The sequence below is a fragment of the Zychaea mexicana genome (genome assembly GCF_025766255.1).
Source record: "Zychaea mexicana strain RSA 1403 chromosome Unknown BDB00scaffold_35, whole genome shotgun sequence".
In the NCBI taxonomy this organism is placed as follows: Eukaryota; Fungi; Mucoromycota; class Mucoromycetes; order Mucorales; family Lichtheimiaceae; genus Zychaea; species Zychaea mexicana.
In genome coordinates, this window is record NW_026516698.1 from 259,471 (window position 1) to 284,273 (window position 24,803).

Genomic DNA, 24,803 nt, shown 5'->3' on the forward strand with positions numbered 1-24,803 from the left:
ATAAACGTGAGAGAGCAATCTGATTGGATAGATTGAACTGGCTCAAATGCCGTGTTCATTACTACTATATAACCGTGCGGCCGGAGCAATCATGGGGCTCTTCTTCCTCTTCGTCAACTTTTCTAAACCAAAGCTATTCAATGTGAGTGTCATTGGAACGGATTAGAGGATCGAAGAGTGTATGCTTATGTTGGTGAGTGAGAAGAGCGTATGAAACCGGTTGTGAGTATCTCAAAATCCGTTTATCTCACTTTCTTTCTTTTTGACACAAACCTTCTTCTCGTCTTAACCTGGTCCATCTCTCCCTCACGTTGGCTCTCAAAGCGCAGATGCAAAAGAGTAAGTACAATATGGAAAGTGTGAAGTGTACTTTGAGGTTTTGCATGTGGATGTGATATACAAAAGAAGATATGAATTTCGACGTGTCTAAAGAAATGTGTGTACAGCATACAGTCGCTAATGTTATCCTCCTTTCTTCTCTGCTACTACTATAGGATTCTGACTTTTTGAAATGGTTGGTTCGGTTTGTTGTTTGCACCCCACCCTTAAACATAAGCAACAACTGTAAGTACGGTAGGGAATGAAATGTGAGGATGAGCTGGAGAGAAGTCGAGTGTCTGTTGGAGGTGCTGATGCCATGACGTGTCAGGAATAGTTGCATATTAAGAACAGCCTGCTCATGATCTTTCTTCTTTTCATTCTACTTCAGGTTTCGCTTTATGCTGGTTGGGTTAATTGTGTCCTGCGGACAAATAACAGATAGTAAGTATAAGCAAAAGGGGACTTGAACATTGGTATGATAGGTGAGTAGGATGGCATGGGTGTTGGGGATGACGCGTCCAAGGTGTGCAGTGTGTACAGCAGCGTTACGGGAAAGGGCTCCTGACCATGACGTATGCAATATGGCAGTCTCTCAAAAAAAAATTTCTTTCTCTCCTCCTCTTTCTTCTCTTATTCTTCAGAATTGGTCGTGCCCTTCTTGCTTTTCCTCTCTCTAACTCAGGGCTCTCTTCCTCCAACTCAAGGATGTCATGATAGTAAGTATAGCTGGAAAGGATTTTGTGCTTGTGTTTGTCTTTGCGTGTTTGAAGAACCAGGAAGATGTCTGCCGTGACATGTCAAAAAGTGTATGCAGCTGCTCATAGATGTTTTCTTTTTTCTAATAGAGGATGGCTCTGCGGTGATCTGTTTGGACTTGGATTGGCTTAGACCCCATCTCTCTCTGTCTATAACTTTGCTGTAAAACGACAAACAAATGTAAGTATAGGTGGATCCAGCTTGGGATGGAGGAGGATGGTAATGCCGTGTTAAAAAATAGAGATAGCACAGTGGGTGCAGCCCTCTAATAATCTTTTCTTTTTCCAGCTAGAAGAAGTGTTTCTGTCTTGGCTGTGATTATCTGCTCTGCTCTGGCCGTGTGCTCGGCTCTCCTGTGTCTCATCGTAGAAGTATGGGTAAGCATAGCACGATAGAATCTTGTATGTGTGTGGTTTAACAGTTTCCCATTAACTGTTCATCTCTTTTGTTTCTCGGAATGGCGATAGTGCACAGACACCTCCATGCTAGTCAAGATTGATGCTCCACTGTCATCCCGCTCCTAGAAGCCGACCTGTCAAGTAGTCCATCGGCAGTGGTCAAGATCTATCCATCCATCTGGATGGTCGCGTGTGCTTTTTGCTTTGACTTGGACCTGAGGAAGTCCTTAAAAGCCTCATATTCTTCTTTGTGTTCTTTGTATAATTTATCCCCCCCTCCCCTTCCCCTTGCTCTGACCCAGGAAGTCGTTAAAAGCGTCTATTGCGTTCTTTATATAGTTTATCCTTCTCCCCTCCCCTCCCCCTTTGCTTTTCTCTCGCAGTTCCTAGTAGCCTCTATCTCGACCCATCTTCGGATGTTGCATCGTTTCACGCGAACGGCTGTTTTTTTACTCAGGCAGCCTCCGGGCGTAAGTCCTGCTTCATCTACAATTTCCCCGCGCCCACGGGTAAAAAGTGCGGCCGAGGTCCCCCATGAATTTGGGGAATGCTTTGCGTAAGTATTTACTTTCTCTTTTTCTGTCTGTGAATTTACATGGATGAGAGTTTCCTTTTTTGGATTTTTCAGCTAACTTTTAAAGATTTTAATAATAAAGATAATAATATAGATGCAAGTGAAGAGTAAAAGGGACAGTAAACTTCAAAAATACATGAGGGCTAATAGAATCATTGTGCTTTCTGAGGAACTGGCTTGACAAGCAAGGTCATGTTGGGTGCTGGTCGAAGGGTGATCTGTTGCTTTTTCTTGATAACGAACCCAGGCTTTTCAAAAAACTGGAATTTCATCACCAAGACGGCTAGGATGATCTTGAGCTCAATAAGGGCAAATCTGTATCCGATGCATTGTCTTGCACCTGCTAAGAAAGGGTAATACTCATAGGGACCCACTTTGGATGCTTTCTGTTCATCCCATCGACTGGGTCTGAACGATTCTGCATCCTCGCCCCACAGTGCCTTGCTGTGATGATTTACGACAATGGGTAAAAACACACTAGTACCCTTTGGGATAAAATGGTTCTTCAAAACTGCATCTTTGGATGCGTATCGCGTCGTCAGGGGCACAACAGGAATCAAACGCGAGGTTTCACGGCATACATTGTTCAAGTGGTGTAAATTGTTGATGGTATCAAACGATGGGATATTGGCGCTGTCGAATCCGACTCTAAATGGGTCTTCGTGGAATACTGGATCGTCCATATTTATCTTTTCAAAAACGGGAGTCACTTCAGCTCGCAGTTCATCTTGGATATCTTGATGCTGTGCTAGTAGCCAAAGGCACCATGACAACGATACTGCTGTTGTTTCGTGACTAGATATATAAAGTAAATAATATATTAATGAACCTACCTTACCATCTGTATCATAGACAATCTTTCTATTCAAGCATGACTACAGTACATACCCAGCAGCCAAAAAGGTGAGACACTGATTCCGTAGTTCTTCAGCCGTGAAACCTTGACCCGACTCGTCCTCGTCCGCATTACGGATCATCAAAGTCAACAAATCATTGTAGGATGTCTTGGCATTGTTTGCCGACTCCACACGATCAATGCCACGTTGTACGACTATCTTGCTCTCTTCATCGAGCAATCGAAGTGCCTTGTCGACCTGTTGTTTTCGCTGGGTAGGGAGATGGCGCAGCATGGGGAAGAACTGAGCCAAGGCTTGCATCAAAGATACTTGGCTTGGATCAAAGATTGTCTGGTAAGCCCAGCTCAGCTTGTTGACTTTATCCGTACCGTCATACCGAACTGCATTAAACTCTTGTCCGAATCCGCCAAGTCCAATTTCGTCAAGTGTGACCAACGAGAGGCCATGTGAGACGACGATTTCAACGGCGTCGTCCAAATTTGTTTGCTTGGCTTTGATCTCATCCATCCATTTCTCGTAGAGTTGGACAGGAGGAACGAATAGGATGGGTGTCAGCTCTCGAATGGCTTGCAATGAGAATGCAGGATTGAGCATTTTGCGGTGTCGTCGATGCAGGTCGCCCTTAGTGTTTATAGTAACATTAGCGGATGGTATCATTTAGAGCTATTAATTAGACTTCGTGGCAGCGAATTACGTAAAGAGCAGATATAAGTCGCTATTATACTTTACCTCGGAAACCAGGAGGCCATGACCGAGAATACGGCCTAGGAACTCTGATCCTTCAGGCGTTTTTGTGAAATCATATACTTGAGTCATTAATATTTGTTTTAACATATCTGGGTCAGTGACCATGATACGTGGACGGTTCCATGGACCATGGTAGCAGACAATACCGCCATATTGCTCTGCCCATTTTTTGTGTGGTACACCGGCCTGTTTTGGAAAACATAGTTTAGTAAAGCAACCTTGTTCAGCGTCAGGCCCTTTCCCAATAAACTGGTCATTTTAATCCGGTTGTGATAAAGTTTACCTCTTCTCGAAAGATTTCTCGAATATTCCCCATCAGTGGAATCCAATCCACAGGAGGTCCAGGAATTTTGGAAAGAGGATGAAGATACAGGTAGTACACGATATATTTCGATACAGCATAACTGATAAAACCAGTGACTCCCGCGCCGATTAAGGCATTCTTGAGGGAAGTATTGATACCACCAAAAGGAAGCGTGACGCGATCGCCAAGGCGTGCTTCAGCCGTTTGAAAAAGCTGTTGAGCGTTTTCGAAAATTGGCAGCATGTAAAAAAATCACGGAAAGAAAAGGAAGAAGAATAAAAGATGCGAATTCTTTATTCGCTTTTTCATAAAACGGGCAACCATCGGATATAAATATACGCACTTCCCTTCCTATTATGGTAGGTTGACGAACACTTCCTCGCGCGCTGATTATGCAGCGCAGGTCCGAATGATTACTTCACACACTCAAAAAGAGGTTGTGAGTTAGGCACTGTACGCGGCCTTTTTCCATAAACAAAAGGACTGGCGTCACTCTGCCTTTTTCGGCACTTATCGTCAGAAGCTACAGCTTGAAAATTTCTGGTACATAGCATGACAAAAACGTCAAGTCCGTACACCTAATGACATGTTACACACGTGCATATCCAACGCCATTACCTATAGTATGTCAAACAAGTTACGTGGAGGGAACATAATCACACTATGATATAACAGGAAAAATGCAACTATATCTGAATGGACGACTGTGATAATACCCATCACCTTTTTTTTTACAGTATCGAGGATTGATCCGCTCGTGTGTAACCAGCGTTTTTGCATTCTTTCAATATAACTCCAATATGTTCTGCTGATCACAAAGGTCGCTGCTAATCTGCACAATAAAATTAAAAGCGTTTTCGGGGATCGCACGAATAATTGAAGAACGCGTAGAGCAGCAAAAACTCTCATTACATACACAGAGAGTCCGGTAGAGAGTAAGTATGTATGCAAGACGAGATAATATAAGCCGTTAGTCAATATTTGCAAGTCGGCACCTGTTTCGTTATGTGCGTTTTTTCCTTTACCTGAAAAGCCTATGCGTGCCACTTGTCCACAAAGCGAACGGCCCATGTATGTCAGATGGTTTACGCCCTTTATCTTTACTGCTAAGTCGCCTAATAACCGCTATGATAGCTACATTGTGTGAAACACCTGCGTGTCTCAAGGGTTAAATATTATCCCAATTCCGCTTTATTTTGGCAGTCATCATCTGTATATCGACTGTGCCTAATCGGCAGACATGCCTTAAAATTATAAATTCTCTATTACAGTGATACTACTAAAGAGAGAAGTGTTTGACTACTAAATACTTCTACAGAAATGCTGCGTTAAAATGGCTTTAAAGCGCAATATATACAAGAAGAACACAGTTCCGACGATTGTCACTAAGTCTCGACAATCTACAATCTATGCAACAACGATTACGTATACTGCAACTCACGTTTGTGGTCTGTCTTCGTGCACTACCAGTATCAACAATAGCTCGTTCGGCTGAACTGACCCTCTTCTGGTCCAAAGATTGTGGCAAGCAATGCAAAAGCCTGACATCCGACAATCTGGTGTTCGAGCTTTCGAATAAGATAAAGTATGAAAGCGACTCTGCAGATGACCCTTTCATGAACCGGACCATCAGGCTGAACCGGGACGGCGAATTGCTTAACCGAGCCAGCAAATTTAAATGGCTCAATTGCCTTCGAAGCTTAGTTGAACCCATTCTGTATTTGCTTGCATTCTCTCGAGACCTTCACCGCCTAGTCAAGTGGTATGAACTTGCACACCTCATATTCACTTAAGGATTGTCGTTGTGGGGCCAAGGAAGCTAAGAGAGCACACTTCTCTAGCTGCCCATTGCTACGTCCGATACTTTAAAAAGCACACGGACGCATTTGACCAAATACCAGAACTACCACCCAACAATCAGGCGGTCGAACGCATCATGAACCATCTCCCGTGCTTTGATACCGGCCTATCTTATGGCTAATGGCAAAGGGCCTGGCCAGCGCTAATCCGCGTCCTCAAGGTGATAGATCGCTTTGCGTGAAAGATATCCGAAAAGAATATGAACAAGATCTTCAAGAATCCAACAAGTCGGGTTTGCTTCAAGGTGCTCCGATCAAAGTATTATGCAAAGTGTCACTATATAATGACTCCCACAATCATCGACAACATCATCAGCAACAAAAGCAGTAATACTCTGGAGCCAATGGTCGGGATCCTATGTGTGTTTTCGAAACAACCATGCTCCATCCAAGGCCTTGAATATCAGGATGATCCTACTGTACAGCTGTTGTATTCCATTGTTCAAAATGCACTTTCAAATGAAATCCGAAAAGAACACAAAACTGTGGATGTACTTGTTAATGATTACCAGAAACGAAAGAGCAGTTCAAACACATCCACGATGCCTTGGAAAGTGCCGATGACCCTGTCTTCAAAATGGATCGAAGTTATTCTAGTGCTGGATATGAGTACAGTGATGCGTGCCTTCGAAAATATACACAAGATCCTATTAATTGTGTCGCTGCAATGTCTGAACCTGTATCATTGCCGGATGGTGTTGTGGGTCAAATCGGAAAATTGGTGTCTGTCCTCCCATCACTTCCATCACCGGAAACGATGACTGATATGAAGTTTGTCGTCAAATTTTCGAAGGAATGGCGAAAGCAACATCCCAAAACCCGTGGAAGGAATGCTATAAACAGGATATGGAAAAAGGGTTCTTCAAGACCTATCGTGATTCTGAAAGTCTGAAAAGCGCCTACTCCTCCTCCTTCATAAAATAACATGTCATCTTATCATTTATATGATTCTTTTCATCTCATATTCTATTAAAAGCTAAGCCAACAACTAACATCAACAACAAAAGTGAACTCATCTTAGATACAACTGTGCTGATCTGTCTCCATGACGGATTCATTTTACTTATTCCGTTTATTAGGGATACCATATTAGCATGGATCGTATTCAATTTCGCGAGACAGTTCAAAATCAACTTCCAACGCTGTACATGCTGCCAGCGGACTTTTTTCTGGACGCGTTCAAAAAAAAAAAATACGTTTGGATTGTCCTCCACCACACACCTTTTCTGCATACCATAATGAATTCAATAATTTCTCCAGCATCTACAACAACGCAAAAAAAGGAACTACCAACATGTACCTCATATAAAGAAGCATACAAGAAATTAGAGTGGCGACGGTACATAACAGCAGGGATCGCGTTAGGTGGGATTTCAGTGATTATAACCATCTGCTTCCAAGCACTAATAGGTAAGAAAAAAAAATACCCACCTTCAATCTTTGACAAGCGACATAATGCTCTTTACTGTGAAAACAACTAAAATGTGGTTTTATTTATTATCTTTTTGAAAAGCGTTTCCAACACGTTATTCATTATTCACGACAATCAGATACTCTTTAATACTGTTTCTCTGCACTGGTGCTACGTGCCTGTCCCGTTATTCCAAAACCACGCGTAAGTTTCCCTTTAGCGACCGATCGAGTTCTATGTTGAAGCAATCAGCTCATTTATTTCCTTTGCCCTAAAATTCAATATTAGTATGGAAGCCGATCTCACCAAGCGACGCTTCAGAAATCCTCAATCTTGCAACGTCGTCTGATAGCTTGTTTGCAATTATCGTTCAACTTATTTCCGGACTCGCTATCGTTCAATCGTATATTTGGATATTGTGTGGCGATACATATGATAGGAGCTTCCTTGTGCATCCTCACGGGTAAGCTTTTCTCACTATGAGCATGCCTCTTCTGCTGGGTTATATAAATTTGTTGTGTGTCCGTGTGTCTACGAGAAAGGGAGGGAAGCTCATACATATTTCGACTTTAACTTTTTTTATAGTGAACGGTATGGACTTCGACAACTCAACGAAGACAACTTGTTCGTTTCATTCTATGCAATTGTCCTTGGAATTGCCTACGCTGTTCTGTATATCAAAGAGCACAGATGGGTTATGCGCATTCCATCTTCTCGGGTAAGTAACTGATCGCATAGGAAAAAAGATGGGCTATAGAGGGTTAATTGACGCACATTGTATTATAGCAACCACCTGCCATGGCACTTAAGTTGAGTGCAGCCACAGCTGTTTATGATGGTACAAAATTAGCATTCGTTGTCTTTGGTGCAACCTATATCCTGTATATCTTCCTTGATGGCCTTGTTTATCGAACATCGGCTTACTTGACTAGCTTCTTGCCATGGTACAGCAGGTAAAATACCTTATATTTTCAAAGAAAGAAAAGAATACAGAGGTGATGTCAATGGCCTATAATCAAACATATATATGATTCTTTTAGAGTGCTTGAGGCACCAGTTATTCGGCTCAGCTGGTTTGATCTATACTTGTTTCTACGTATGATCCTGGGTGGTTGCGTTGCTACTATTTCTTGGATCATGGGCGATCGAGTTGTGGATGTTTATTTCGCAGTGGTACGTATTGTTTAAAGCAGTAATTATGAACATCCCATCATTTTCTTGAGACGAAAGGATGAAAGCTAACAGCTTTTTATTTGGCTTGTAGCAAGAGTTGATTTCCAAAGATTACAAAAATGCTCATGAATGTTTGGTTTCTGGCTTGCGGGACAGCAAGAACCCGTATGTTCAGGTAAGGAGAAATTGGATTGAGGGGACTAAAGAGAGAATAAGGCTCAAACTCTTCTTTGAAATTGAAATGCTTTTAGGCTACTGCATTTGCTGAGCTGGCCGAGATTGCAAGCAAACACCCTGCTGAACGCGCTGCACTCTTCAATGACATGGGAAGCAATGCTAACAGCACTGCATGGATTCAAATTTCTCGCGAGTGCATGAACGTGCTAGACACATTGGGCAAAGATATTGAACGCGAATACACGGGTGTAAAACCACGTGAGTATTAAGCTATAATCTGTCTCTAATGATGATAATAACTATCCAACTCACCCCACACTACCCTTGTATATTTTCTTTTCCAGCAGTTGCTCCAGCACCAGTACGTAAAGAAGAAGTTGCACCACCGAACCGTATCGAGTTGAAGGACATGAATGTATTCTCTAAGCCTAAAACGGATACAGTTGTTTTGGATGACCGTATAATCCGTCTATTTGCGTCAGCACCCACCCCCCCTCAAGTCATGGCTACCACTCCAGAAACAGATGCCCCTAAGCATCTCGTGATTAAAGCAATGGAGCGTGCAAAAACTCAAGTTAAGCAATGGAAGTTTGTGCAAGACTTGTCGGCTGTCACTGCTGAACGAAAAACCCGCCGAATCTTTAGCAACTATCCTGTCCTTGTATGGGCTATTCAATGTAAGTTTGTTAAGCGGGTTGAGGATAACAGCTGGTGGAGCTAACTCCATCGGGCGTTCCGCGGGGATAATAAATAATAATAACTGTATTGACAACATTTTTTTTAGCTCTTGGCAGTTTGACAGCAGCATCATACAACGAGGATCCTTATGGTTTGGTGCAGCGGGATATTGGTAAAGTGGTGGATACGCTGTTAGCAAGTGTCATGGATATCGAGCGTCTTGTGCGTTCTCCGCCCCCTTCATACACAAAGTTACCGCCTGGCTACACTGGAGATCGGGCTATGCTGATGGAGCCAGAATTTGTGTTGTTGGGTAAGTGCATGCTTCATTCTTTGGCTACTATGACGATTGAAAGTTATGTAGCGTCTCTAAGTAAGCGGTTATACTATAGGTTTACGAGAGGCCATCTACCAAATCGTCACATCGTTCCGAGAATACCTTGATGATATTTCGGTTTCAAAGAGATATGCCAAAAAATGGGAAAGCTTTGTAGAATTTAGAGAATAAAATACCGCCATCTATTTTAAAGGGGAATTTGCGTCTAATGATGTGTCTATGATCTATGTGATGCTCGCTATGACGTTGGCATTGCCGTATACTGCTTTCTCTTACCCATTTTAGAGTGAGATACACCCGAATTAACCGGAACACCCAAAAACCCGAACGTAGACACTCCGTTACAGAGAGTCAACGACGGCGGAGATCCCACAAACTTATTTAATTAAGTGCATGACAGAAGTCCCGGTCCAACAAATATAGATCTTTTCTTACTTTTTTTTTCCTTACGTTCAGCAACCATGAGTAAAAATATAACCAAGGAAGAATCAGAATCGTTGAAGCAAGGTATATAAGAGAAAGAACCGTGTATATTGGACAATTTGAACCGAGATTTGGAAAAGAGGTAGCCAAGTATATTGTGCAGCAACAAAAGCAATAACACGATTTTTTTTCCTTCTAGCGTTCTCACTATATGATCGCGACGGTGATGGTGCCATCACTGTGAAAGAGTTTGGCGACATTTTAAAGAGTCTCAACGTGAACGGCTCAGCTCAAGAGATTGATTCCATTGTCAAGTCGGTTGACAGCAATCAAGATGGTAGTATTGATTTCAACGAGTTTGTAATGGCCATGACACGTCATTTGCCTCCTCCATCAAAGAATAGCGACCAACACCCAAAAAGAGCACAGACGTACCCTCCAATCAACAAAAAACGACTAAGCGTACACGAAGACGACGAGCTCAAACAGTGTTTTCACGCATTTGATAAGAATGGCGACGGCTTTATCAGCCTCGACGAGTTGGAAGAGGTCATGTCCAAGTTAGGAGAACAGTTGAGCAAGCAAGAACTCAAGGATATGTTGGAAGACGCAGATACGAACCGTGATGGCTTGATTGATTATAAAGAGTTTAGAAAGCTGATGCCTAAAGGCTTATAGCTCTTTTTTACGGTACTTAATTTATACACTTTTTGTAAATCATATGCACGACAGTTACATACACTCCATATAAAAGACGCACAAACGCATGCACATAGACGTCAGTGATTTTTTTGGTGGCGCAAGGGTGCTTGCTGCAACATCAGATTGTCTGTGCGCATCCCAGATAAAAATTACACTCTTTCAAAAACCCAACGCATCCGCCCTCTCCAACTTGTAGTTTAGACATCGTGGCGAATAAAGTAGACGAGATGGAAGGTTTTTTTATGGGTTGGGGTATCTCAACAGATAAAAAGTATGTAATAGGACTGAATAAAAGTATAATAAAGAAGGAAGGGAAGAATGGTAAAGAAGGAGGCGTATATGAACATCTATGGTATAGTATATATGTATATCTGATGAAAAAAGAAAATTACAACGTCAATAACTTGAAAAGAAAAAGGTCGTTTCAGTGGTAAAAGAAGTAAAAAGATGTGGTATATGTATAAATGTGAATTAAGAGGGCTTAGGGATCAATTTCATGGCTCAGTTTTCGAATCATATCAGTATCGACTGATTTGATATCAAGGCATAGCCGGAAGAGCTCCGGTTCCGGGGTATAGGGATATCGTCGAGCCAAATTTTGGAATGTCAGCACGCGCTTAATAACAGTTGCCGTGATCCGGTGCTTGCGAAAGTTTACCAATGGCTGTTGCAATACAAATGAGTCGCAGGTGGCCTTTTTGCTCTTGACTGGTTCGGTATAAGGTGGCAGTTCGGAATTGAAGACGAGGTCTGAAAGATAGATGCCCAAGAATGGAATACAGCCTCCTGCTACACCTTGTTGCTCTGTATTGTTGTCTTGAAGCTGGTGATAATGATGTTGTTGTTGTTGCTCCACGAGTTGCTGGCCATTACCGTATTCTTCAGCTACCTTGGTCATACTGTCGCGAATGTTTTTCCAGTTCTTCATTGGCGATGTAAATGCAGAAAGCTGGTCTAAAAGACGCATATCGGCTACACCAACTTGAGCCCAAGTGGCATGCAGACGAGATACAGCAGGCGATTGAAGACCCAAGAGAATTTGTAGAAGCGTAGCAAAGTTGGCATACTTTTTACATTGCTACATAACACATGACCAAACAAGCTCTTAAGTTAGTATCTGTCCGTCTCGTATCACAAAAGAACTAGTGAGTGAAATTTGAAAGATTTACCTGAGCTAATCGAATGAACCTACGAATGACATCCACACGATGATGAAGTTGTTCCGTTGTAACAATTTCTGAAATAACCCATTGGCAAGCGGCATTGAATCGTTGGATCAGTCGTTGTACACCACCTGATCCGGCAACTCCGTCGCGCCAGCGGCAGTCCACCAATTCTTCCCATTCAACACCGAAAAGGACTTGTCGTTCAATCAGACAGAGTTGCTGCGCAAGTTTACTTGCAGGATACAAAAGAACAAAGCTCTTTTGACGTCCTACTACTGCTACAGGCGAAATCGGCTTGGGAAGGGGTAATACTGAGGATGTCGCTGCTACGGATTTGGTCGACGTTGGCGAGGATGTGTCACCATTGTCTTGCTGTTGCTGCTGTTGTTGTTGTTGTTGTCGTTGTTGCTCTTCCTCCTTGGCAATAAGTTCGCCAAGACGGTCAGGTTCCACAATTAAAGACATAGTTCGGATATGCTTCGGTACATTGGACAGTAATGACACGCCACGGTTTAAGCCTCCTTTCTTCATGGGTGCCACTCGATCGTTCTCGTCGCTCTCATCGTCACTGTCTTCTTCGCTGCTACTGCCTCCGTCATCGAGTTCTTGGATATGCACGGCTGCATCTGATTCGAAACCCAAAGACTGGGCGCCTACCAGATGGCTTAGATAGATCGGACCTCGAGCAGGTCGCTTGAAGAAACCTTCAGTGTGTTTTTCAATGGTGCTACTGCATCGACGTAGTTCGACTGTTGGGACATCTTCCTGGTCATCATCACGAAGCTCTGCAGCAATACGGCCAACCGTAGTGGTGGCGGTTGCTGATGGCAAACGACCTGTGCTGCTGGGAGTTGTTGGCGTAGACACTTCAACATTGCTGCTGCTGCTGTTCGAAGTGTGCGAAGTGGAGTCAAGCGCAGGTGCCGGAATGACTACAACTTCCGTCTTGCTACTACATTCTTGAGTCACAAAAGGTGGCTCGGCGGTCTTGGGATGATGACTCATACTGTTACTGAATGAGGCTTGCTTCTTCAAAATGTTGCGAGGCGAAAAGGCTGATTGCTCATTTTGTTGGGGCTTCTGCTGTTGCTGTTGCTGTTGCTGTTGCTTGAAAATCTTGGCCAACTTCTTGGAGAGACGGCGTTTGGCTCCTTCATCTTGTTTTGGAGAGGCTTCCAATGGAGGTGATGCCATGGTATCGTAAGGTAGCGCTTCAAAGCTTTCCTTGCCAGCAGACATCATCATTACGAGACGCTTGTTTGGCGTTCCTGACGACTGTTGGGGCTGTGCTTGATGCTGTTGCTGTTGGTTCAGCTTGGAGCTCAGTACTGCAGCTGCAGCAGAGGCTGCTTCGATATCTGTGGCTGGCGGCAATGGCGGCAATTCGGGTACAGTACTGCTGCTGTTTGCAAAATTGAGGCGAGGTGTGCTGACAACCGAAGATGAATTGCTGCTAGAGCCTGGTGAAGCTACTTCGCGCAAGTTCTTTTCGCTTCGTCTGCGCTCAATGCTTTTGCGCGAGAGCTTACGTGCCAGACCGTCCGCCGGCGGCAATGGTGGCGGTCCTTGCTGTTGCTGCTGTTGTTCCGGATCCTTGCTACTACTGTTGTAAGCAGGATCTTCTTCCGGAGATGCCTTGCACCATTTGCTGGATGGGATACGACGAATCCTGCGCTCGATATTTTCTGTCGTCATATCGTGAATGATAGTTGCTGGTATGTACTGCTTGCTCTTGGCTGCTGCATTATCTTGGTGATTGTTGTGTGATTTAAGAGCGGCGGCAGCTGTCATGGCAGCAATATATTCTGATGGCAAGTGGGGCCGCTTACTTGCTGCTTGTTGCTTCTTTTCCACGACAATTGAGCTCATCGGGCTGTTGAGCATGAAATCCGAAACAGAGGATAAGGCATCCTGCTGTTGGTGTTGTAAACTCGGTATGTCGCTTTCTGTTGTCATCATGCTGGTGAAAAAGTCGGCGCGTTGGCGCTCCTCTTCTTCTTCACGTCGTCGTCGCTCATACTGCAATTTGGCCATAGCTTGGTCTTCGCTGCTCCAATCGGCGTCATTGGCAAAGTGTGGTTCGATGTCTTCAGGTGCTGCTTCCGAGTTGCCCGGGCTCAATTCACTGTCCAGTGAACCATTGTCATCATACAATACACTGTTGCGTAAGCCATCAACCATAGGGAGTGATTGGGTAGCGCTGCTTTCGACCCATGTGGACTTGTCAAATTCGAGATCTGGTTTGCTGGATGCAGGGTGCTGCTGTTGCTGTGAGTCACTGTGACTATAGTGAGCCGTCTTCAGGCTGCGAACGACGCGCTTAAGGCCACGCACAATGCGTTGGTCTCGTGGTGATTGCTGAACCAAAGTGTTTTGCGGCAGCGAGTTGAGAAATGCCGTAAGAATGACCCGGAGTTCTCGGCATGGAATGAAGTCATGGACAAAGTAGTTTAGTAGCCAGTGGCGCATCACCACAAAAGTTCTAAAAAGTTTAAATGTCAGTATGTTTCGTTGATCCTATTTCAGGGTTTTGTTTTTCTCTAGCTTATTTGTGTCACTATACCTAATACGGACAACCCGACGATCATCCCGGTCATTTTCCAGCGCCCATCGAAAACGGAGGATGAGAAGCTTGCACAGCTGTGTGGGCGAGATGAATGCTCGATAGGTCAAGAAAAAGTCCGTCATTAAGGTGTAATCTATGATATTAACCGAGCATTAAAATGTGTTTGGCAATCACCCGCGTAATTCCTCAGTTTCCACTATTAGACATACCCAGACTGTTGGTCAATTTCTCAACCAATTTTTCAACTGACGCCGCCTCAATGACGCGTTGTGGTGCCACAGTCGAAGGTGCAGGAGGTAGCGACGACCGTAATTCCTCGTCGGAAACACGCTGTTTCATCGTAAAGCTAGCACGCTTCAACAAACGTGGGGTGTTTCGGGTACTGCCGCTAGCGTTGCTGCTACTACTGGATTCTTCATGCCGCACTCGAGGACGCATTTTGGTAGGTAAGCTCTTTTGACGGCTCAGTCGGCTGAATCCGTCAGTAAACAACGACTGTGCTGACATGCGTGCAGAGCTGACGAGATTGGAGCGTCGCTTGCTTGTACTGTTGTGGTGGTTGTTGTTGTTGCTGCTGCTGCTGCTGCTACCGCTGCTGGTGTTGATATTGGAGTTGCTGCTAGTATGCGCCGTAGCGTTAGTCGAGAAACCTTGAATGGATGGTGTCGATGGGTTGCTTTGTCTGCTGGAAGATACTGATTCTTCGCTGCTCATGGCCGTGGGCGAGGACACCATTGTTTCTTCATAAGCAGGATCTGGCCCCCATACTATAATACGTTCATCGTCGTCAGATTTTAACATGTCGAAAATTGCTGGTGGATATCCGATAAACAGTTTAGGTGGCTGAATGATGGGGTTAGCTCCGTTGGCCTTTTCTTCTTCGATCATATTAGATGTAAGAATGATTGATGAATGTATAGAAGATTCGGTCATTGTATGGTCTAATGGTGGCGAGAACGAGTGCAGCAGAACAGAAGACGGGCTTGCTGGAAACATGAGGTCCATACCATGCTCGTCTTCTATTAGGAAGTCATTAAACTTGCTGACGTTCGGAATATCAGGGAGCGGCTTGAACGAGTTAACTTTAAGTTGTGGTAATGGTGCTTGAGGTAATGGCTTTCGTGAAATAGTATGCTTTTTTGATGATGGCGATGACGATGGATTTGTTGCTGTTGTAGTTGTGATAGTGGTAGGTCTTTGTTGGTTTTTGGACGTAGCATCGGCCAGCGACGCATTCTTCTTGGCTTTTTTGTTTTCTTCCTCTTTAACTACTGGTGCCTCTTCTTGATGCTGTTGCACAAGTCGCTCCCAGAACGTGTTCGACTCTGTATACTCTTGTACGCCAAAGACGGTTGCTAGTGCCGCGCGTTCACGACCACCTTCAGTGCCAGTCAGGCCCGGTGGTACGACGGAACTGCAACGAGAATGATGGCCCTGACCTTCTGGCATAGCGATGGCTGTCTCTTGTGGAAGGATTACTTTGTCTCCGTTCGATTCAACCACAATCACCGTTTCTTCAGATTTACCTGCCACTGTGGTTGCCGAGTCGGTGCTGGCACAATTAATATAGCACGTTATTATTGTGAGCCTACATTGCTTTTTTGTGTAGTTGTGTTGAAACATGCGCGAGCTAAAAATGCGCAATGACTGTTCTTATATGGCTTACTGATGTGATGACTGTGATTGCTGGTTGGTAGTTGCCCAAGGAGGATGATGAATGATCAGAGGAACTGCTTGGGTAGTCATTATACTGGGGTGAGTAATAGATGGGTATAAAGAAGTATGTATGTATGTATTGTGTTGCAAATAAAAAGAGAATGTAAAAAGAAAGAGAATCGTTAAAATAAAAGAAAAGTTTTGTCGCGATATTTCTTTTGACTTTGCCGTCTGGACCGTCCCCCCTTTTTTTGCTCGCTGCCATCCCGAAGTAAGAAAAACATCTTTGGATCGGTCCATGTAGCACCATTAGCCTTGCTGTCAGACCCCCATAAATAGAAAGAACCCGAACGCGAGAGCATTAACTATCGATCAGAGGAGTATGAGTGACACAGCTCCGCTAAGTGGCAAGAGAGTTGCTCGGTAATACAAGGGCAGACGCATGTTGCATCGTGTGCTCACTGACTGGCGTTTCTCTTTTGCATGCTCTGCTTCTCCCATTGTTTCGTACACACAAGTAGACGCGTGTACCAACCAAGTAATATGCAAAATAGAGAAGATGTGTGTAGGATCAGCACCAGAATCTGTCACACGCATACTAATGAAACTGAGACAAATACGTAGGTCGGTGCAGTAAAACGAACATGTCGTTGACAGATATACAGACAATTGGCAAAGAGTGAGTGGGAGAGAGAGAGAAGAAAAAACCGCGTGGGCGCGGGCATAAGAAAATGCCATATGTAGCTATGCCTTTTGATGCAATTCGGCGAGAAAACCAACCGAGACGAATGAGAGAGTGAGGTCTACGAGAGGAAAAGAGAAGCACAGTACTAGTCTTTGCTACGTTACACTGGGAGTAGAAAGACCACGATATGTCTTTTTTGTACTCACATGCCTTGTGCAACGGCCAAGGTAAGGAAGATTTTCGTTGCCATTACAACACAAGTGCTCAGTCCATGCATCTCAATCTCTCTTTTTGTTCATCAGAAAAAGTACCCCGTTTTAATAACTGCGTTTGTCCCCGGTCTCTTTCGAGCCGATATCAATTTGTAGCCTCAACAAAAGAAAGCAAAGGGGAGAACATCACATCGGAAAACACTTTACCAGTTGTTTGCTAGGCGCTGTGCCGCTTCACTCATGGGCGTGCGTGGGTACGATGTAGCACAGAGCACGATCTTAACCCCCAAAACAAAGAACACGCCTGCCATAATGGAAGATGATCCCATTTCTTTCCCTCTCTCGCTCTTGTTAATTACCAACTGCCTTTTATTTAAAGTTTGTGTACTGCCATGTTGTTCTGTTGGCACGCCACAAAAAGGCTCTATTGTTCACATCTTCGTTCATGCCCCCTCAAATACTCCTCCACCCATGCATCGTTACGAATCAAAATGGTTATAGCCAAGGACTATTTTCTTAATCGTCTTCAATCGTAAAAAGAAAGGGAAAAAGGGGGAGTAGGAGTTTTACACAAAGATAAGCGCATTTTCCCCGAACACTATGTATCAAATCTGTCATTGTCTTTCTCGGGTTCCCAAAATAGATGAAAGCAACAGATGTCGAAGAAAATTATGACAAAAAGAAAACTTTCATCTGACACTGCTTAAAGATAATATTAGTCTTGTGATAATGGTGATCTTTTGACTGATGATGGATGGTACCATACAGCGATATCCGCTGATCACGACATAACGATGAATACGACCATTTCCGATAAGTATCAATATTAACTTGTTTCCGATTCTAAGCAATACCGAAAACAACTTGTAGACAAAAGAGTGCACTAAACTTTATTCTTATAAGACATACTCCGTTTGTTTGCATCCCCCTAACTCTTCTCTTTTTAGATATGCCAAGCTATGATACATCAGGGCCACATCAGTACCGTCATCACACATCTCTATCATTCGTTACGCTAATTAAGCACATAACGAACGGTGAATCATCATTCAGCCTGCTCTATTCCTGTGTTTCTTTACTAACCAAGTGTGCCTTCTAGCAAATTTGCATAGACGTATAGAAGCGTTTATTATAATTTTGCGCTCAATAATTTGATAATATATTGTTTACGGGGAGACAAATTCAGTAAAAGCAATAACAACAAAGAGTCCGCAGTGTATCACCCTTCCTTTTTCCCTTTGGCGAGGCACCTTGGCGAATTATCTTTTCCGTTTTAAAGCAAACACTAAACAGTATCTCCGGGCGGCGGGCGGGTAACCTGTCAATGTGTGCTAAACAACTTAATGTAACAATTCTGAGTTATCTATTAAGCATTCAAGTCACTTTAAAGAAAACATGCTGCATAAGTTGGTTTTTGTGTAGCCGGGGCCCAACACAAGCCGAGCACAGAATCTAGATAGCAAAGAGGCTGTATCTTGTATCATACACACACACACATACACACACATTGGACCACACATAGTAAGAAAAAGGTTGAGGACATCTTGTCGAGAAAAAATAGCATGTTTATCTAGAAAAAGATATGGAACGGGTAGGCGCCATTTTTGATACGGAACAAGTTCATCAATGCGCTAAATACAATCAAAATGCACATAGTCCAGATATATGCACTGATGCGCTGTGGTGTTTTATCCTTCATCTTCGGAACATAGACTGCCAAGGCAACTGTTGCCATAGCAAGAATGCCATCTATTTTGTGGATTATGTCGCTTAGTGACCATCCTCAAAAGCTTCAAACTATAACACCATCCAACCTTTAATGGTACTTACAAGTAGCGGCTACGACACGCGATTCCAAACCAAGTTGTTGCTGGAACCTAGATACAGTCATAGTCAGTACGTGAGCATATCATGCCGGTAAGCTTCTCGTCTCCATTGTTCCCTTCCATCCTTCGCTCACCACAGTTCATATCGTATACTTACCCTCCAGCAACAAAGTTCATCTTACCACCGGCGCCGGGCATCACATATGGAGGATTTCTGATCTGATTCCACATGTGGCCACTGGTCATAATGAGGATCGTTATAATTGATAGCGCTGCCCATGTATTGCGGTGATGAAGGATTGTGCCAAAGTATGGATACAAGAGTTTCAGGATAGCTGCTATACCTACGACACCGAACACTTTTACACCCAGAGCAAAGTAATCGAATGGACGTGTTACAGGTACCGGTGCACCGATCTCTCTCGACAAAAACGCGGCAAAGCTCTCGGCACCGAATCCGCTAATCCATTAGAAAATCCAATGTTAGGTATCCGCATTACCCCTTAGCTCGTCAAATAACTACAGCTCAAATATAATGCATACTTTTTGGAAAGATCATATTTTACTGGCTCAGCCTTACTGCCAGGTTTGGATGGAGGGAAGTAAAGAACATTTGGTGCAGTTTGAAGACCGAGCTACATTTGTTGACATGGCGCCTTTTTTTAGCATATATGCCTCTCTCTCATGTTCATTCGCCCTAACTCGGACACATTTGTTTACCTTTTGATAGACAGCTTGACCATCCTTAAAGTCCAAGTGACCAAAAAACACGCGTGTCGGGTCCTTTGACTTTTGGAAACTTGATGCTACCAGTTTGTATTCAGGGTCGAACTCTCTGTTAGTGTTAAACAAAAGGAACGCGTTTTGTATGAGCAAAGTGACCAAGAAATCCGATTTCCTTTTGTCATTGCTACTTGACATTCTCTCTTTTTGGATATTTTCCTGCAAGGCATGCATCGCATTTGTTCTTCCAAGGCGGTCAAGAGAACGACAAGACCATAGTTCCGTTTTCCTTCAGTATATTGATTATACGTGTTGGAATTGAGTTTGATGAGGCCATTGTTGCTCTTTGCTATGCCGGTCAGACGCTGTGTTTTAGCATCTTTTGGCTGTTGTGCAAAGGCAAGTGTAAACAGTGCAGCTATCAGAAACAGCACCGTGCTTTTCATGGTTGGTTGAATGGAGGTGTCGAGGGACTGACTGGGCTAGTGTATGTGGTAATATAAAAAAAAAGGTTTTGTCTGGCAATGCAGGCCCACTTGCTGAAATTGGCACATGGAGCTCCATGATTGGCCAATCTAGCAAAAAGCACATTTGATTCGAGCTCCATAACATACACTATTACCGCCTAACTGACCAAGCATTTTGCACAAAAACCCTGTTGGTGCGGTTATGATGATCATACTTCTTTTTTGTAAGAGTGTGCACAAGCAGATCAATATGCATCGACAACTGTTGTGGTACCATGAAACTTGGATAGGTACATCTTTATGTTCTTGAAAAAAAGAAAACGAAGATTCCAACATGGATGTATCTAAAAGCCGGCGATGGCCCATTGGCCGTCATGAAGCCAAGCGTGTGCGACCTTCGATAATTAGCAGTAATTACCTTGCTCTGTTGCTTATTAACTGGCACAACATAAAAAGTTTACAGTAAACCTGCACTACTCGATCTTTGTTTGACTGTTGCACTGAGCCACCCCTTCAAATTACGTGTATGATCAAAAGATAGCAATAGAGCTTGATCGCAACAACAGATTCTTATCGATGGTCATGTCGACCTTATTTTTCATACGGTCATTTACGGCGAAAAGGGGCTTCCCACTGTGAAAGCTTTTTACGCTAGTCAACTGCTTGTCCAGACCAGGCCAACCCAAAACCGACATCAGCAAATAAAGTACCTACTTGTTGGACTGACTAAGCTAATAGATGAATATACATCAGCGAGATAATGTCAATATTTCGACTACTTGCTCTCTATTGGAACTATGTACCCATTCATCATTACAGGAACAATGTATGTACGAATCAGGGGCCTCTCACTGTTTTCTAGATGTATATGATATACATACTATTTTCATGATTTACCGTATATACGCTCCGTGTTCCCATATGTCATACTATCATTTCTCAGTATCAATCGAGATCGACGTGAACTAAATCGTATGAGCGTGTTGTTTTTATTTAAAACAGTTCGTATTAAGTATTTTTTTGCAATGCGACGAAAGCACCAAGCGACTATGCTTATGGTTTGTATGTAGAGGGTTTTCTTGTCGATCGATGAAACACAATATCCAGCGGACTAGTGCTGGTATCCCGAGATGACAGGAGACTTTGGCTATTTATCTTAAGGCCCGACATGAAAACATAAGAATCTTGCATAAAGGACCTGCACTGTCAAATGAACAGATAGTTGCATCTGAATTGAAAAAATCATTGTAGTTCTTTGAAAAGAAATGTTTTCCACTGCATTCAGGACTTGATAGTAGCAATATTTGTATGGTGTTTTTTTATGATTTTCGTATTTTTGGTTCTTCATCTACAAAGACGTGTGTATCACCGAAGGCCCACTTTCATTGTAATCCACCTTGCTGACATAGTTCTTTGCATCAACAAAAACGAGCTACGAGTAGCATTATTAGTTTGATTGTATACAATAGTAGTAATTGTGATCTTTTATGAAAGAGAATCAGAACCGGTTATTTTACCTTTGCAACAATCTCACCGCCAAGCCATGTGCACAAGTTTCGATAGGTTCGATCTTTCAGCACCGTAAAGTAATCTGGTATCCGTAAGAATCCAACCTGTCTCGGCTGCGCATCGCCAATGTTTTCCGAACAAGGCAACACATTGACCACTTCTGCCCTTATCCGTGGCTGTAATCCGGTCATTAATGAGCCGCCTCCGCACAACGCCATACTTTCCCAAAGCTTGGGTCGGATTTCCGGTGGTTCACAATGTGATGCTGCAACACGCAGTGCTTCGATTAGGTTTGGTCCATTCTTGCTAACAACGCTCAGATCGAACAGTGGGTCGTATACTTGATGACGATACGATCCAACGTTAAACTAAACATAAGAGAATTGAGCAAATCTGGTATTCCATTTCCTCTTTTTGTTCTTTTTTTACCATTTACTATACCTTGTAGCCTTTATATTCTATTTCGATGCTTTCAGAAACATCCTTGACTGTGTCATCATCGTCCTTTTCTGTCGAGGGCACATCATCCTCAATTGCTTCTTCAGTGGCTGCTGCTGCTGCATTTTCAATGTCATTGGCTTCACTTGACTGCTCTGTGGATGTCACATCATGACCAACAAATACGTTGCAAACGCCTTTTTGTTCCTTGACAAATCGGGCAAATTCTTTATCAAGTGCGACACCTTCTTTACCCTCGAATTGCTGTACCAACGACGCGTCGTTTTTCATTAACCGTAACAAATGATCGCTAAAATCTTTGCCGCCCACTGGAACTGTGATTGTTGCTTGTGGTTGAACAAGACTGTCAATGACGACGTTGATCTCTAAAGGACATATTCGCGTTTGTGAATAGACATATCTTTCCATTTTAGCCCACAATCGCACACATGTATAAGGTAGCACAACTTTATGTTCCCTTTTGCTTGCGTCATTTACGTGTTGCTTCTTCGCCAATATCTACGACAACGCCAGATACCGACCCACAGCCGTACAAAGCCAATAGGGGTTGTGGTGCCAAGTATATACCAGGTACGTTAAACTTTTCAAAAAATATTTGTGTGATACGTTCGTGTTCGAATTTCGACCACTGTGTTGGTACGGAAAGCAGTACGGCGTGTTCGTTTCGCGATTTCTTGATGCCCAATTCCTTAAAGAGAATGTGATGCCTAGTTTTCAATGTCTTTTCGTTAATATTGATACCAGTTCGCGCGTGTTTGTGCTCAAAATTACTGATGTCATTTTTTCTCAATTACTTTACCAGCATGCTTCCAAATCTTCCCAAGAGACAATTGTATCGTTTTTGAGTGGATAGTTAAAGTCTGCCATGTTAACTGTCTATTGTTGAATTAGTGCATTTGATGCGCGTTTACCAGATAAATATAAAGGTATAGAAAATGAGTTTTAAGGCAAAAATAAACGTGTATAAGCTGTAGCAATCTTTAAAGATCAACATACGACGGTGGGTGTTTTGTTAGTGTCAAGGGTGCCCATGCCAGCGCGGGTCACTTGGGATCCCACATCGATGATCACAAAGTTTTCTTCTCGAAGAGCAAGTGCCATGGTGTACAAAGGAGAAAGGAAGAAAGATTGTACTTCTGCAGCGTTATTTGAAATCCTAAAATCGGGCGTGGTGACAGCCTGCCACAGAAGAATATCGATAAATTAACACTATTGGAGATACCACTATAACAATGGAGTGTCCTCTCTATGAATGACCAGAGTTGACAGAGCTTTTCCAAAAAATATAGCAGCGCCAAATTAAGCCTACTAGAGTAAACCAAGAAAGAAGATTAGTGAGTTAGTAAATCGGTTGGTTGGTGTTGAAGCTTACACTTTACTACGTATAACAGCACCATCCTCGAAAAAACACTCAATAAGCATACATATGATCTCTACTCCTTGCTCGCTGATAAGGAATTCAATTAAGAGCATTACTGTGAGTTTACTGTCTGGCTAAGTTAAATATCAAAGGCGCAAGGGTGATATTGTATACCCGGAAGGATTTCGAAGGTATCTCGTTCATGCAAAACATAACTATTGAGTATAGCACATACATTAGCACGAGACCTTAGAGAAACATTTTATATATGTTTGTCATATTAAAGACAATTAAATGACTATCTCTTATGCCATAATCGGCTCCAACCTCGTTTGCATCCATCCTCTCTAAGCTTAATCAATTATGCAACGACGGGTTTGATGCAAAGACACTATTTGGATATGTAACTTCTGTTACCTGTTTGTTTTTAAAAGATGTACAAGAAGAGCACACACTGTTTATAGTCAGGTGCAAATTACCAATCCACTTGCTCTGATCAGGGGGAAACGTTAGTATATTAGTTATACATGAAGAGGTCTTAAACTGGATTAACAGTGGTGGTTTCGCGTTATGTCGTTGTTATATAGTAGATCGCAGAATGCATAAACTTGACAGCCTTTGGTTATTTGCAAAAATTATGAGTTCAAGTCTTCGGTGTGGGCAATCAAAGCAACGTTATTTAATGTAAATACTGTATATAAACTTATCCTGGGAACGAAGATACAATATAAATTCGTCAACAATCCATAATCTCATCAAGGTGCACGCATGTGCGAAACCAGAAACCAGAGAATCAGTATGTAGTAGCTGAACCGGACGAGATCTCTATACGACCAGCAGCTTTGAATGACTTTAGATACTCGGGGAGAATTGCCTCTGTTGTGTAAATCGTGCTTTTTGCACGAATGGTGAGTCGTCAAATAACGTCTCTTTATCTCCCTGTATGGTATATATCCATCGAAACGAATTTTCATCGGCCTTAATATATTAGCGGGATGGATATTAGACCATGGTCTTATGCGCGGTGATCGCATTACAGCTCAATATGATAAACCGAAAGCGAGATCTGTCGACACCAACAAGGTGGAAAACAGATACCTGCTATCATATGCGCTTTCGTTTACAAGCAAGTAAAAGCAGAAACACGTGATGCAGACGAAGAACACAATGCCGTAGTTGCTGTTGTTGAGATTATAAGGATTGACATACACGACTACAACAAGAACGAGTGCCTTATCAACTTGCTCTCAGTGGCACCACAGTGTCAAACGCAAGGACCCAGTTCTGGCCGGCTGGGATTTGCTGCAAAGATGTATGCCAAAGCGTTGGAATACACTAAAGTAGCAATTGAGGTATCTTCTACCAACAAAAAACTTTGCTTGTCCGGTACCTGAAATGTGGGTTCTCGGATACAGGCACTGTGGAATAGCGTGCAATAGCAGAAAGGTTCTATCTGA

General features: G+C 43.1%; 9 protein-coding genes across 9 annotated transcripts; 3 read left to right on the plus strand and 6 right to left on the minus strand.

Annotated features, from left to right (window-relative positions):
* Positions 1-2,201: 2,201 nt before the first annotated feature.
* Positions 2,202-4,200, minus strand: BDB00DRAFT_763349 (cytochrome P450; the record flags this gene model as incomplete). Its single annotated transcript, XM_053119394.1, has 4 exons — positions 2,202-2,844; positions 2,938-3,527; positions 3,636-3,839; positions 3,937-4,200. The coding sequence occupies 4 exons, from the start codon at positions 4,198-4,200 to the stop codon at positions 2,202-2,204; spliced, it is 1,701 nt and encodes a 566-aa protein (XP_052979849.1).
* Positions 4,201-4,281: 81 nt separating this feature from the next.
* Positions 4,282-4,917, minus strand: BDB00DRAFT_822676 (uncharacterized protein). Its single transcript, XM_053123482.1, has 2 exons — positions 4,392-4,917; positions 4,282-4,316 (listed from the first exon to the last, which is right to left on the minus strand). Exon 1 carries the CDS (start codon positions 4,864-4,866, stop codon positions 4,576-4,578), a length of 291 nt encoding a protein of 96 aa, XP_052979850.1. The 5' UTR covers positions 4,867-4,917; the 3' UTR covers positions 4,282-4,316; positions 4,392-4,575.
* Positions 4,918-5,843: 926 nt separating this feature from the next.
* BDB00DRAFT_368076 (uncharacterized protein) lies at positions 5,844-6,743 on the plus strand. Its single transcript, XM_053117107.1, has one exon. The coding sequence runs from the start codon at positions 6,017-6,019 to the stop codon at positions 6,575-6,577; it is 561 nt and encodes a 186-aa protein (XP_052979851.1). The 5' UTR covers positions 5,844-6,016; the 3' UTR covers positions 6,578-6,743.
* Positions 6,744-6,989: 246 nt separating this feature from the next.
* Positions 6,990-9,789, plus strand: BDB00DRAFT_822681 (nucleoporin protein Ndc1-Nup). The gene is made up of 11 exons (XM_053123483.1): positions 6,990-7,226; positions 7,330-7,431; positions 7,516-7,690; positions 7,813-7,945; positions 8,014-8,180; positions 8,268-8,400; positions 8,492-8,575; positions 8,652-8,835; positions 8,925-9,254; positions 9,362-9,568; positions 9,648-9,789. The coding sequence occupies exons 1-11, from the start codon at positions 7,055-7,057 to the stop codon at positions 9,761-9,763; spliced, it is 1,803 nt and encodes a 600-aa protein (XP_052979852.1). The 5' UTR covers positions 6,990-7,054; the 3' UTR covers positions 9,764-9,789.
* A 100-nt stretch (positions 9,790-9,889) lies between these two features.
* Positions 9,890-10,938, plus strand: BDB00DRAFT_956886 (putative calmodulin). Its single transcript, XM_053129660.1, has 2 exons — positions 9,890-10,099; positions 10,215-10,938. The coding sequence occupies exons 1-2, from the start codon at positions 10,054-10,056 to the stop codon at positions 10,691-10,693; spliced, it is 525 nt and encodes a 174-aa protein (XP_052979853.1). The 5' UTR covers positions 9,890-10,053; the 3' UTR covers positions 10,694-10,938.
* Positions 10,939-16,285, minus strand: BDB00DRAFT_822685 (uncharacterized protein). The gene is made up of 5 exons (XM_053123484.1): positions 16,116-16,285; positions 14,659-16,001; positions 14,447-14,582; positions 11,887-14,365; positions 10,939-11,795 (listed from the first exon to the last, which is right to left on the minus strand). The coding sequence occupies exons 1-5, from the start codon at positions 16,193-16,195 to the stop codon at positions 11,199-11,201; spliced, it is 4,635 nt and encodes a 1,544-aa protein (XP_052979854.1). The 5' UTR covers positions 16,196-16,285; the 3' UTR covers positions 10,939-11,198.
* Position 16,286: 1 nt separating this feature from the next.
* BDB00DRAFT_822686 (uncharacterized protein) lies at positions 16,287-16,903 on the minus strand. Its single transcript, XM_053123485.1, has one exon. The coding sequence runs from the start codon at positions 16,841-16,843 to the stop codon at positions 16,478-16,480; it is 366 nt and encodes a 121-aa protein (XP_052979855.1). The 5' UTR covers positions 16,844-16,903; the 3' UTR covers positions 16,287-16,477.
* A 1,630-nt stretch (positions 16,904-18,533) lies between these two features.
* BDB00DRAFT_822688 (uncharacterized protein) lies at positions 18,534-20,039 on the minus strand. Its single transcript, XM_053123486.1, has 6 exons — positions 19,771-20,039; positions 19,549-19,663; positions 19,372-19,463; positions 18,986-19,288; positions 18,833-18,879; positions 18,534-18,751 (listed from the first exon to the last, which is right to left on the minus strand). Exons 1-6 carry the CDS (start codon positions 19,995-19,997, stop codon positions 18,573-18,575), a joined length of 963 nt encoding a protein of 320 aa, XP_052979856.1. The 5' UTR covers positions 19,998-20,039; the 3' UTR covers positions 18,534-18,572.
* Positions 20,040-21,049: 1,010 nt separating this feature from the next.
* BDB00DRAFT_822690 (actin family) lies at positions 21,050-23,116 on the minus strand. Its single transcript, XM_053123487.1, has 6 exons — positions 22,983-23,116; positions 22,786-22,862; positions 22,464-22,693; positions 21,969-22,351; positions 21,536-21,895; positions 21,050-21,450 (listed from the first exon to the last, which is right to left on the minus strand). Exons 1-6 carry the CDS (start codon positions 23,085-23,087, stop codon positions 21,367-21,369), a joined length of 1,239 nt encoding a protein of 412 aa, XP_052979857.1. The 5' UTR covers positions 23,088-23,116; the 3' UTR covers positions 21,050-21,366.
* Positions 23,117-24,803: the final 1,687 nt, after the last annotated feature.

Bases quoted from the DNA above. Each gene is read 5' to 3' on its own strand.
- BDB00DRAFT_822686 (XM_053123485.1), bottom strand. From the start codon at position 16,843: ATGGCATTTTCTTATGCCCGCGCCCACGCGGTTTTTTCTTCTCTCTCT.
- BDB00DRAFT_956886 (XM_053129660.1), top strand. From the start codon at position 10,054: ATGAGTAAAAATATAACCAAGGAAGAATCAGAATCGTTGAAGCAAG. The intron at 10,100-10,214 runs GTATATAAGAGA...TTTTCCTTCTAG, and splicing joins ATCAGAATCGTTGAAGCAAG to CGTTCTCACTATATGATCGC.
- BDB00DRAFT_822688 (XM_053123486.1), bottom strand. From the start codon at position 19,997: ATGAAAAGCACGGTGCTGTTTCTGATAGCTGCACTGTTTACACTTGCC. The intron at 19,464-19,548 runs GTAAACAAATGT...CAACAAATGTAG, and splicing joins GTCAAGCTGTCTATCAAAAG to CTCGGTCTTCAAACTGCACC. The intron at 19,289-19,371 runs GTATGCATTATA...CTAATGGATTAG, and splicing joins AAATATGATCTTTCCAAAAA to CGGATTCGGTGCCGAGAGCT.
- BDB00DRAFT_822676 (XM_053123482.1), bottom strand. From the start codon at position 4,866: ATGAGAGTTTTTGCTGCTCTACGCGTTCTTCAATTATTCGTGCGATCC.
- BDB00DRAFT_822690 (XM_053123487.1), bottom strand. From the start codon at position 23,087: ATGGCACTTGCTCTTCGAGAAGAAAACTTTGTGATCATCGATGTGGGA. The intron at 22,863-22,982 runs GTATGTTGATCT...ATTCAACAATAG, and splicing joins CTAACAAAACACCCACCGTC to ACAGTTAACATGGCAGACTT. The intron at 22,694-22,785 runs GTAAAGTAATTG...ATTGAAAACTAG, and splicing joins GAAGATTTGGAAGCATGCTG to GCATCACATTCTCTTTAAGG.
- BDB00DRAFT_822681 (XM_053123483.1), top strand. From the start codon at position 7,055: ATGAATTCAATAATTTCTCCAGCATCTACAACAACGCAAAAAAAGGAA. The intron at 8,181-8,267 runs GTAAAATACCTT...TGATTCTTTTAG, and splicing joins TTCTTGCCATGGTACAGCAG to AGTGCTTGAGGCACCAGTTA. The intron at 9,255-9,361 runs GTAAGTTTGTTA...CATTTTTTTTAG, and splicing joins CCTTGTATGGGCTATTCAAT to CTCTTGGCAGTTTGACAGCA.
- BDB00DRAFT_368076 (XM_053117107.1), top strand. From the start codon at position 6,017: ATGAACAAGATCTTCAAGAATCCAACAAGTCGGGTTTGCTTCAAGGTG.
- BDB00DRAFT_822685 (XM_053123484.1), bottom strand. From the start codon at position 16,195: ATGACTACCCAAGCAGTTCCTCTGATCATTCATCATCCTCCTTGGGCA. The intron at 14,366-14,446 runs GTATAGTGACAC...TAAACTTTTTAG, and splicing joins CGTCGGGTTGTCCGTATTAG to AACTTTTGTGGTGATGCGCC. The intron at 11,796-11,886 runs GTAAATCTTTCA...TGTGTTATGTAG, and splicing joins GGTTCATTCGATTAGCTCAG to CAATGTAAAAAGTATGCCAA.